At 47.9% G+C, this 12,122-nt stretch overlaps 1 protein-coding gene across 9 annotated transcripts in view; it reads right to left on the bottom strand.

Moving 5' to 3' along the window:
* RUNX1 (RUNX family transcription factor 1) overlaps positions 1 to 12,122 on the bottom strand; it is a 263,629-nt gene that overhangs the window by 61,382 nt on the left and 190,125 nt on the right. For all 9 annotated transcript variants that reach the window (XM_047720321.1, XM_047720355.1, XM_047720364.1 and 6 more), the window contains one exon: positions 3,688 to 3,792. In XM_047720321.1, the coding sequence (XP_047576277.1) occupies positions 3,688 to 3,792 (105 nt within the window). The remainder of the gene's footprint in view (positions 1 to 3,687; positions 3,793 to 12,122) is intronic.

Here is a 12,122-nt window from a genome sequence, read left to right as displayed (position 1 = left end):
CATTCTCTTTCTGCCGTCATCACCAACTATTTCTTTTCAACCAAAGTACATCATTTCAATTCTCTGGGCTTTTCCCTTTTTTCAGTCTGAGGCCATTAGGCCTGGAGGCTCTTCCTTCCTCTCCCCTAGTCTTTGATTTCATGAAACAATAGAACTTTTCAAAACTATTTGAGTTGCGAATGCCAGAGACACTTTGCCAGGATCGGCCAGAATTCATAGTCCTGTTATGAGAAAAGGGACTTGGGAGGTGTTATTAATCCACAGATGTGACACTGAGTGGGCATCCTGATTGACATGCAATGACCTCTCTTAACATTACATTAGAAAGTGACTGTGAGTTATTCACAAGGGCCAAGACCAGAGAAAACCTAGTGTCCATCAATCAATGAGTGGATAAAATACACACACACACACACACACACACACACACACACACACCCAGTGGAGTATTATTCAGCCTTGTAACGAAGGAATTTCTACCATTTGCAACAACATGAATGAACATCGAGGGCATTATGCTACACGAAATAAGTCAAACGGAGAAAGACAAGAACTGTATGATCTCACATGTAAAATCTAAAAAAAAGAAAAAGGAACTCCTAGAAACAGAGAGCAAAAGATTGGTGGAAGGCAGGGGCGGGGGTTGGGGGCTGAGTGGGAGTGCAGGGAAGTGGGTGAAGGTGGTCAGAAGGTAAAAGCTTCCAGCTATACGGTGAACAAGTCCTAGGGATGTCAAGTATAGCATGATAACTAGAGCTAACAACACCATATTGTATATTTGAAAATTGCTAGAGAACAGATCTTAAAAGTTCTCATCACACACACACACACACACACACACACACACACACACAAAAACTGTAACTGTCTGAGGGGATGGGTGTGTTTACTCATCTTACTGTGGCGATCATTTTGTAACATACACATATATCAAATCATCATGTTCGGAACCTGAAACTTACACAATGTTGTATGACAATTATATCTCAATAAAACTGAAGAAAACTTGCTTCACTTTGTCTTTGAAAGAAAGAGAAAGAAAGAAGGAAAATGGCTGTGAGTCGAGCTTCATCAAAAAGTAGTTCCCACCTTGAATCTAGATTTTCACATAATGAGGAAGACAACCATGAAAATTAGCGCTGAGGGCCCACCCTTGTTTCCTAGGGTCAACAGAAAAGTCAGGATTGCTCAAGCCACCCGGGAGCCTGTGTGCATTCAATTATTTTTCTAGAAGTCCTTTGTGCTGTGTGAGACTATCTATCTGGGATTCTAACACCTCCCTATACCATGCTTACTACATTCCATTTAATTTTTCCTCAGACCCCAAATTCTACTTGTCAGGAAAGACTCCATAAGAACGGGTGCCTCTTTGCAGCAAATCCCTTCTGTCTGTTCAAGGAGCCGTTCTCAATCATGGCTGTTTTCTGAAGCAGGAGGGCAAACAGGATACACACGCCACCACAATACCATATTTTCCCTCTCTGACTGCCAATTCTTAAAAGTCAGAGCGCCCACCATTTGTCTTCTGAAGCTGGGTGGGTCTTCGAATGTTATGGGAACTATTGGCAGTGAGGCAAAACCCGCCCTTTATCTAATGCAGGAGAGAGTAACAGGTAGAGGTATACCACGGGGTCACTGGTTTGAGTTTCTTCCTCCAGGCAGGTTGGCATTTGAACGGTTAGAATGGGTTCTTTTTTTTTTTTTTTTTTTAATTATGTTCGGTTAGCCACCATAGAGTACATCGTTGGTTTTTGATGTAGCGTTCAATGATTGAATGGCTTCTATTTTTTAACAGAGAGCAATTCTCCAGGCACCTGAGTGGGCCTTTCTCAAAGTTTAATTACCCTCAAAGTCAATTTCCTTACACCTCACAACTGCCTGCCCCCAGCCCTGTGCATGGCTAGAACCGAAGTCTGCTTCCTCTCTGGGCCTCTGCAGAGAGCCAAGGCACCTGCGCCATGTTTCTGTCACATTAACAGAACAGGGTCGCTATGAGTCTTCAGTTTGCTGCTCCTACTTGGGAAACCTACAAAGGTGGGTTTGGTTGTCACTGAGTGGTCCCCTGCCCGTGACCTGCTTTTCAAACATAAGTTGGAATCAGGGGATGCTACCGACCCCCAGAGTTTCCTGAGTCTGGGCATGACTGGATCTTCTCCACGACTTCAAGAGAAAAAAGCTGAGAGGGGGTAAACGAGGTCAGAAACAATGGGAGTCACAGACTAGGCAAATGGCAGTAAGGGGATGGTGAATGAAATGCCATGTCCTGGGGGGCTGTCCCTGGTGGGTATGGTGGTTCCTTGTGGGGATTCTTCCCACTCTGGGGCATTGAGGAAGCTGAGGCAGCACGTGGGATGGTTCTAGCAAGTGACTGAGACACCCTGAGGCTGTGGCCAGGACCGCAGGAAACACTCCCACAGCTGGGGTGAGCACAGGGTGCGTGACATGGAGAGCCATGCCTGGGGGTGACCCCACCGGCCCCAGCAGCATCCCCACCGTGAGAAGTGCCTTTGGGGGACCGCCCTGCTAGCGGCAGCCTCAGAGGCAGCCAGGAGCCTCTACTGGGGATGGAGAACTTTGGCTGAGTTCGTCCTCTGTGCCAGGCACCCAGCACTGTCTCCTTCTGTCTCAGAAAGCAGCTCTCACTATTGTCTCCATTTTGCAGATGAGGAGACTGAGGTCCAGGGAGGCTCCGTAACTTGCTGAAGGCTTATGTGCCTGAACCACCACCAGACTCCTCTTGTTTTGCTCCCAGAGCCCAAATTCCTAACTACTCCGGCTTACGACCTGATCTCCCTGGATCTCGACCTCCAGGCATAGCGGGAAGCCCTGTTTTTGAATCGCTCTCCCATCAGAAGAGAGAGTACTCATTTTCCACCAGGGACCTGATACGGTTTGGAGGCACGCAGACGCTGGGCAGAACGCGGCCTCTGTGCTGGGGAAGGGTGTGGCTCTGGAAAAGAGTGTTACTCTTGGGTTTACTCAAAGATAGTCATTAAGTCACCGTGAAGACATCTTTCTGCAGACTAAACAACCCCACTGCTTTTTAAAAAAGTTTTCCTCACAGGAGATCTGTTTTTGGTACCGTCTTTCTATAGTTACTGGTTTTCCCCCGGGAATTCTTCTGCCCTCCCATTCTCTATTTTAATCAGTCCTGTAATAAGATTCTGATCTGTGCCACAGAAAGAAAAAGGTCATTTTCATAGTTTCCATCTCTTGCCTTAACAAATGGACAAAAGGCCAGCATGGATGGTAATCAGCTCCTTGTGGTCTACTCTGAAGCTCAGGCACTTTTTCTTGGTGCCCAGGCCCCCTCATGCCCCCCACCCATCCATTTACTGTTTGTTTCTGATCCTGTGCTCACTTCACTGTGCATTTGAGGGACAAGTCCTCAGCCTCCTGTGGCCCTGAAATGCTTCAAACACACACTTGACTCTGCCCGATTTGCTTCTCTGCCCCCTAACAGAATGCTCTAAAAGGAGTCCCGGGCTCAGAGACAGCCTTTGAGGGGTGAGTGTCAACCATAAATTTTTTCTCTCTGCAGGGGCCGCATAGTCCTCTCTGACAGAGGTAGCCACATGTAGCCACACGTAGCAGCGCCAGGCCAACCCAAGGATTCTGAGATACCATCCCCGGTGCCTCAGTTTACCAGCCCAAAGGCATGCCAGCCCCAATGGGGGGCCCACTTACTTCGAGGTTCTCGGGGTCCATCCACTGTGATTTTGATGGCTCTGTGGTAAGTGGCAACTTGTGGTGGATTGGTGAAAACGGTGATGGTCAGAGTGAAGCTCTTCCCTGTTGAAACACAAAAGGGAACACCACAAAATGAGCAGACGGCCGGGTGGACCTGCCACACCCATGAATTTCTGCTTCCCAGCCCCCAGACTGGAAAGGTGGTACTTCTTCAGCGTAAGTGAGTGGTTTTTCCAACACTGCCTTAGCTTCGACTTTGCTTAAATTCTGAAGGGCACACCTCCGGTGTTGGTCTCGATGTTAACACTTCACGTGGTTACACGGCTTTCGTTAAATCATCAATAAACAACACAGGATCAAGAGAGATTTGGTTTTGTTTTCTTTTGAGTCGAGACTCTAGGGAACATGGGATTGGATTGGCAGCTATCCACTCCTCCCAACTGTCTCCACGGAGTAAAAGAAACCATATCCATCTTTTCCTTCTAACATAGCATTAGGAAAGACAGAATTCCCGAGCTTGCGAATAGTTGAAGTTAAAATTATTCTCTCTGTATTTCAAAAACACTAATTGCTGGTTAATTGACTTTAAATATTACTTTTAAATGCTAGATGTTATTAGAAGCACTCAAGGGATTGGCCAGACAAAATTTATAGTCAATAAACGGACTTAACGATATGGAACTGACAGACTGAGATTCAATAAGGACTATAAACGTTCACACACACGTGGATCTCCACCTAAACCGCTTACATACACACGTGACATGCAACTGTGTTTTTATTACAGGTGTTTACCACTATGCTTTTGGTAAAAAAACTATTTAAAAATATATTTATAAGTTAGAATACAAGGGCTAACATGTAAGTAAATATTTACTTTAAAAAAACTATTTAAAAATATATTTATAAGTTAGAATACAAGGGCTAACATGTAAGTAATTAATATAAATATGCCAACAATTAATATTAATAATATAAGTATTAATATGTATGCCTATTAAAAATTTAAAATATTTCTTCTTGGCCAAGCGCTTCAGAGGATGAACTCCAGGTTTGAATGCTGGCTAGCTGTCCTTTGGCAAGGCCCTAGACCCCTCAGTGCCTCAGTGCCCTTAACCTGGAAGATGGGTATGCACGGCATGTTGTACCTTACAGCATTTGCAGGGAAGTTAAATGAGTTCATAGGAGTAAAACCATTAAAACAGTACCTGGGGCATGAAGGTATGCATGTGAGTGTGTAAGTGTGTGTGTGTGTGTGTGTGTGTGTGTGTGTGTGTGTTGTGCCCACTTTTGTTATTTTTCTTCTCTGTTTCTCAGAGTTCTCCAGCAGGATTCTAAGGTTTGACTAAGCATGATGCTCGGACCGCCCACATCATGGCCGTAGGTTTCTGTTTAACAGTGTCTCCTCTTAGTCATGTAAAATGAAACAAAACCAAACAGAAATGAAGGGAAAACAAAACAGGCCCATTCATTCCCCTATCTGCTCCAAAGCTGCTTAAAAAACCAACTTGCCTTCCTTCCTCAAGTTAGAGCAGAATATACTTTCAACTGTCATGCATGTTTTAATACAAAAGAAAGCCACGAAAAAGGTTCAGTAAAAATACATAGGCCCTCCAATGGCATAGGGGTTAGGGGTGCCAACCCCTGCACTGTGGAAATTCCTGTATAACCTTTGACATCCCCCCAAAAGGACCATTAGCTTACTGCTGACCAGAAGACTCACCCACAATGTAAGCAGTCAATTAATACATATTTTGTATTTCCTATGTAGTATATACAATGTTCTTACAATACAGTATAAGCTAGAGAAAAGAAAACATTATTAAGACAATTGTAAGGAAAATACATCTACAGTCCTGTACCGCATTTATCAGAAAAAACCTGCATGTCAGTGGGCCTGCGTGGTTCAGCCCACGTTGTTCAAGGGTCAACTGCGTCATCTTTGGCCACAGCAATCGAGCGATTCCTAATCATGAAAAGCCCCAGTGAACACTCCCCAAGGACCTGCACCATGTCTCCCGGGAAGCCTGTGACAAGAAGAACAGTGACAGGGGCTCCTGGCTTAGTGGGTTAAAGCCTTTGCCTTCGGCTCAGGTCATGGTCTCAGGGTCCCGGGATCGAGCCCCACATCGGGCTCTCTGTTCAGCAGGGAGCCCGCTTCCCCCTCTCTCTCTGCCTGCCTCTTTGCCTACCTGTGATCTCTGTCTGTCAAATAAATAAATAAAATCTTAAAAAAAAAAAAAAGGAAGAAGAAGAACAGTGACAAACCGAGATTGGATGCTGAAACGGGCTTTGTCCGGCCTGGCTTTACAACCAAAGTCATGGCCGACCTATCTGCCTGTCAAGGTGAGGCTGCTTTCTGGGGAGGGGTGCCCATGGGCCCAAAGCACTGGAGAAGCCCAGGGGGTCCAGCCCCCAGACTGCTCTTCCCATCGGCTGCTCTTCTATCCCGGAACTCGGAGAAGATTCCTTTTGGGCTTCAGGGATTTGCCATCTTGAGAACATGGTTCACATGTGGCTTCAGGAAGATGCTCCAGATCACCTCTCCCCTGGCATCTTGCCAAAGTAGGGGGTGGGCAGGTGGGATGGCACGTCAGGCCCAGAGAGCTGGGCACAGTGATGTGGAGGTGGGCGGCACTTCCGGCAAGAGGGTTAGATGTGAGTTCTTAGAACTAATGATTTGACCTGTCCAGTCTCCTGGTCTGCAAAACAGGGGGTTCCAGACTTGTGGAATACCCACAAGGTCACCTGCAACTCTGACTGTATCTTCTGACTTTGCAGCCCTCCTGGCGTCCTCGTTCATGGGCACATGTGCACTTCCTCAGTTGCCTGGGCTGCTGTCCCAAACCGGCAGAGACCCACAGGCTTAAGTCAACAGAATTCTATGCACCCTGTCACACTTTAAAGTGAGGCTACAAGTCCAAAATCAAGGTGTTGGCTGGGCCACGCTTTATCGGAAGGCTAAATCCTTCAGATGAACTAGGGGAGAATCCTTGCTGGCCTTGCCCCAGTGCTGGTAGTTCCTGGCAATTCTTGGTTTTCCTGCAAGAAAAAATCTTGCAGTTTTTGCCTCTGTTGTCACGTGGCCTTTTCCCCTGTGGGTCTTCCATCTCCAAATCAAGTTTTCTTTATAAGGATACTGGTCATTGGAGTTAGGGCTCACTGTAACACAGGATGCCCTCGTCTTATTGATTATAGCTGCAAAGGCCCTCTACCAAAATAAGGTCACACATTCCAAGGGTCCTGGTGCACATGATTTAGGGAACACTATTCAACCTCGTTTGAGTTCGGACACCAAGTGTCTTAAGAGTTCCAGTCTTGGCACTGTGGGTCACAACTGCTCTATGGGCAACTGTTCTTTTTACCTCCTGAAATGGGTCCCTCTCCTGTGGAAGCCTTGTTATAACCACCCTATTCTTGGTTTCCTAAATGACAGGAGAGAATTATCATCTTCATAATACCGGCATTTTTAGGTTTGTGTAGGACTTAGAACCTTTCAAACACATTCCCACATACTATTGCATTTGATGCTCATAACATTCTTGTGAAATAAACAAGATAGATTTTATTGTTCCTGGTTGACAGGTAGCAAAGCCAAGGCTCAGAGATGTTAAGCCATTTGCCCAAAGTCACACAGCTTGTATACACAGCAGAACCCTGATGTCTCAACTTTACACCCACTGTTGTTTGCATTATTGTCATGGGATCCCAAATCTCTACTTGCAAACTCCGTGACACCAGCACCAGGAATCCAGACTCTTGTTACTTTTCCCATGCTCTACCACCGCCCAAAAAAGTGAAGACACCTGGGTTGCTTTTTTGGTTAAGTGTCTGCCTTCTGCTCAGGTCATAATCCCAGGGTCCTTGTATCAAGTCCCACATTGAGTTCCTTGGTCAGCAGGGAGCCTACTTCTTACTCTGCCCTTCCCCCTGCATGGCTCTCTCTCTCTCTCTCTCTCTCTCTCTCTGATAAATAAATAAATAAATAAATAAAATCTTAAAAAAAAACAAAAAACCAACTTTTGAGTATAGTGACTATAGTCCCATGGCTTCCCTATACCCAGAATGTGTTTACAGCTAACTGTAAGCCTGGTTATAATGCAAGAGCAGCTTCTCACCGAGCTGAATTTGCACTCCTGGCAGCTGAGCATTGAATGCCGCCCCCTGGTTAACCACAGATTGGCCTCCTAAATCAGGAATGAAATTCAACCAAAGTGAATATTTGTGAAATTGGAAATTGTTGCTCATAATTATAATTCCATCATTTTATGCCCATCCTTTTATGGGCAGTCCTACGAACCGTCCGTGCAGCATAAGCTACCAGCTAGAGCCAAAGTTCTGGCCGCAGCGATGTGGTTCACGAAGGTGGAGCTATTCTGGTCGCTTCCCTCACAATGGGCTCTTGTTCACAGCCTTGAGCACCGGGACACCTGTTTATTACCTCACAGACGGAGGTAATAAGTGATGACATTTGGTTCACAGGTGGGTGTGACATTTTCCCACTCCAGGAAACCTCTGCCTTCCACTTTCTCGTGCTCTCCCACCCGCCCTGGCACTGTGTGCTTGGTAACTGGGGACAGTGGGCCAGTGGGCACCTGGGACTGACCCGCTGAGCTCCAGGACCCTCCCACGCTCTGCCGCCCACCACTTCCCGGCCCGTTCCTGCTGAGACTCAGCCCTTCTTGGCCGGCACCTGCAGAAGGGGTAGCCACACCCCAGAAGCACACGCGTTATTCACCAAATTCCCTCATGAAATTGACCTATGGGCCTGGTATTTTAAGTGCGTGGGTGTGGAGGGTGAAAGATGCTCAGGTGTTTTTCCCAGCGAACTGCAGCCGGAACAGTAGGTCAGAGGACAGCAAAGGAGAGCGGGCCGGCTCAATCACAGCCACCCCAAGAGGGGACCAAATGCAGGACCAAAGGCAGTGGCAGGAGGATGCTGCTGCTGTAGAGACAGCCAAGGTTCACCCTTGCAGCCTGGAGACAGTTCTGGCCAGGAGAGGCTCGAGGGCTCCCCGCAGCCCTGGCTTTGGCACCAGGAGACAAGCTGGGGTCTTGGCCAGCGCACAGGTGACCCTGGGTGAGCTACAGCTCTGGGTCCCCCAGGGGGCGAGCTGCAGGGTTACAGGTGTCCAGCATGGGGATTTGGGAGCTAAAGGGGTGGGGGGCACTGAGACCTCCCTTCTCCCCCCTCATGGAGACCTAACCCCTAGTCCAGAGAGCAGCCTCTGCTCTGGTCCATGGTTGGGTTCCAGCAGGAAACGATTTAGAAGCACAAACCCTGGAACTGAATAAGGTGGGAGGACATGGCAAGGGACAGAAGGGCTCCCTGACACCCCAAAACAACAAAAGATAAGGCACTGATTATACAATCTGGTGGCCCTGGGAATATACAGAGGGCTAGGTCTGGTCCAGACCCTCAAGCCAAAATGCCCATGTCTTAAATCTCTGCCACTTGCTAGCTGTGTGACCTTGGGCAACTTACTTAACCTGTCTGGGCCTCTGTTTGTCATCTGCGAAATGGGGCTAATAATACCAGTCTTTCCATCTCACAGTGCCATTATGCAAGTGAAATGAAATAACGAGTCAGCAAGTATTAGTTTAATTATCGTTAGAGACATGAGAAACGTGATTCTCATCACAATGACTGCAATGACTGAGCCTTGGGCAATCCCAGGAGGAGGAGCAGGTGAGGAGGGGTGTGCTGGGGCCTGACGAGGGGGTAATGGGGTGTGCACGTCAGTACTGGGGAGGCCGCACCCACAGAGCTCCACCAGGTCCCTTCCCTAGAAATTCCAGCAAACCAAGGCAGAGCGCACAGGGCGGCCAGCAGGACAGCAGAGCGAGGCCCACAGCCCCATCAGGGAGAGACTGCACGTTTAACTCGAAGGTCAAGTTCACTCCGGCCCCGCCAGCTGGCGATCTTGGCGAGTCACAGCTGTGGCTGGCTGATCCGCCTTATAAACAAGCTGGGCCAAATGCTCCCCAGCAGAGCCTGTGGCCTCCCCCTAGACGCCAGCTTGTTCGTCCAAGTGCAGGACAAAATACTGCCTGCTTTATTTAGTTGGGAAGAAGGTCAAGGGTGAGTCCTCGCGGATGCTGGCGGCCCTGACCCGCAAGGCAAGGCAGCCCCTGCTCTGCGCGCTGGGTCTCCCCGCGCCTGCAGGCCCTGGGGCTGGTGAACTCTGACAGCCGACTGTGGTCTCATAAAGCCGCGGCTGGACACTGCAGTTCCGCATGGCCCGGGCGCCCACTCCACTTCCTCACCGCATCTGGGAAGTGGCTAAACCTCAGAACTGCTCCCCAAAGGGCCGAGGGCGGGGAGGGGAAGAAGAGGCGTAAAGGCCACTCCAACTCCTCTCTAGTCCAGAAGTCAAAGAGCAGATTCGGGGAGGGGGGGGTGCTGTCCCGTCACAGCAATGCCCCCCTACTCCAGTGGCGTCAGGGGCGACTTTCCAACAGCCCAACAAAGAGCTGGGGCTCTTCAGCAGCTGGGCTGTCCTTGGGGTCCGTTTGGACCTGTGAGTCATCTTCTCCTTTTTGGGCAGTTTCGGTGGGATGTGAAACTTGCCCTTTGTCACGCAAGGAAAGGCTGTAGGCACAGAGGACCGTCTGCGTGGGGGGTCATACAGCCACGCGAGGCCCCAGCACAGTTCTCACGCATGCGTGCATCGCTGCAGGAAAGCCGGTTGTGCTCACACACTTAAAACACGGCAGGCAGCGAGTCAGGAAAAATCAAAGGAAAAAAGAAAAACAAAACAAAACAAAACAAAACAAAACAAAATGCGTCTTTTGAGAAACAAGACAGCCAGTGAAGGCCCCAGTTTGGCCCTTCGCAAATTCTGGAAATCCCAACTGATTCTGCAATGTTGCCGGAGGCTTTCTCCTTTTACTGTATAGGTTGTGCCCAGCCTCCTTTTTCATCAAGGATAAATGAGTATGAAAATTAATGAACCCTCCGATTCCAAGGGGACAGCTGAAATATTTTTCACAAAATATTTTTAATTTACATGTCTCACTTTTCCACTGGAACAACCAACCTAAGGGCCAAAATTCATGCTTTTGCTCTCTGTCCATTTCGTCATCCAAACACATACCACGACTTTTGACAGTCCAGCTGTATCATTGTTTATTTGGGGATTTCTGAAGAGGGTACAAATCCTTCAAGTGGCACAGAAATTTCCTACTTTCTCTAAACTGAACCGAAATCAACATGTTGATGTGTGCCCAATTCTGTGCAAAAGGCCCCCTATGTTTGCGGATGTGTTTATGTAATTGTACCTGTATCCACACGGGCAAAATGTAGGTGGGAGGCCCATGCTATAGGCACCCCCAACCCCAAAGTCTACTGACAGAAGCTCAAAACACAGAACTCAGTTTTTCATAAAAAACAGCATTTTTTTTTTTTTGAACAATGGATTGTTTGAAAAAGTTGGTTTACTTACAGAAAACCAAAAACATGCAAAACATTTTCTCTGGAGATGTTCTATTAAAAACAAGCTGAGGACAGGGACAGCATTTTATTAATCTTTGTGTCTTCTGTTCCAAGACAGTACAAAATGTCTGATAACGGGATCAATGAATTCTTCCATAAACTTTCAGTTCTGACAGCTGGGTCCTTATGATATCTGATTCCACTTTGAAAGCATCACTTGCCTTTTTCTGTGGCTCGGGTGTGAGCTCAGCTTTACCAAAGGAATGGGGGAGGAGGCTTCTTCAGGGAGAGTAGTTACCAAACCCCAAGGGGCTATGATGGTCATGTGACCTTGCACTCTTTTCCCTAGATTTCACAGTCCCTCGCTAATCTTCCCTTTTCTTTTGGTATCAGAGTTCCTGAGTATTTTGGTGGAAGAATCAGGTTTTAATCCTTTTAGCCCAAACACTTCTAAGACCCTGAATTTACAGCTCTCTTTAGGCCAATGCCACAACTGCTGCCAGGAGAGCCCTCTGGTTGGTGGCCCAAGTTCCCCAGCAGAAGTTGAGCTAGAAGCTAACATAGGACAGGTGATCAAAGTGGCTTCGTCCTAGCCCGGATTCTGTTTGAGTGATGGTCCAGTGGCTCAAATACACAGCCCAACACCACATTGGTGCTACCCAGAGGTCCAGGGGTGGACACTTAGAAAGCAAGGCAGCGCTGGGGTCTTCTATTCCTGCCACCAGTCTTTTAAACCACACAGTGGCTGCTTCCTAGGAAGCATGAGGTCAGGTGGGTGTGGAGGCTAAGACAGAAGAAGAGGTAAGCCCCAGGCAAGGCTGGGGGTGTGGTAGGCAGGGCCTGGCAGGAGTGGACTCTGGGCACAATGACAACTACCAAATGAGCTTTCTGCAAATTGGGTATGCATTCATCTGAGGCTGCCTGCAGGGAGAACTGGAAGTTCTCGGTCCCTGTACCCCAGGCATCCTTTCCCTTCTTCCGTCTGTTATCTGCCTAT

The sequence above is a fragment of the Lutra lutra genome, chromosome 1 (genome assembly GCF_902655055.1).
Source record: "Lutra lutra chromosome 1, mLutLut1.2, whole genome shotgun sequence".
In the NCBI taxonomy this organism is placed as follows: Eukaryota; Metazoa; Chordata; class Mammalia; order Carnivora; family Mustelidae; genus Lutra; species Lutra lutra.
This window is presented reverse-complemented; position numbering and strand designations above follow the sequence as displayed.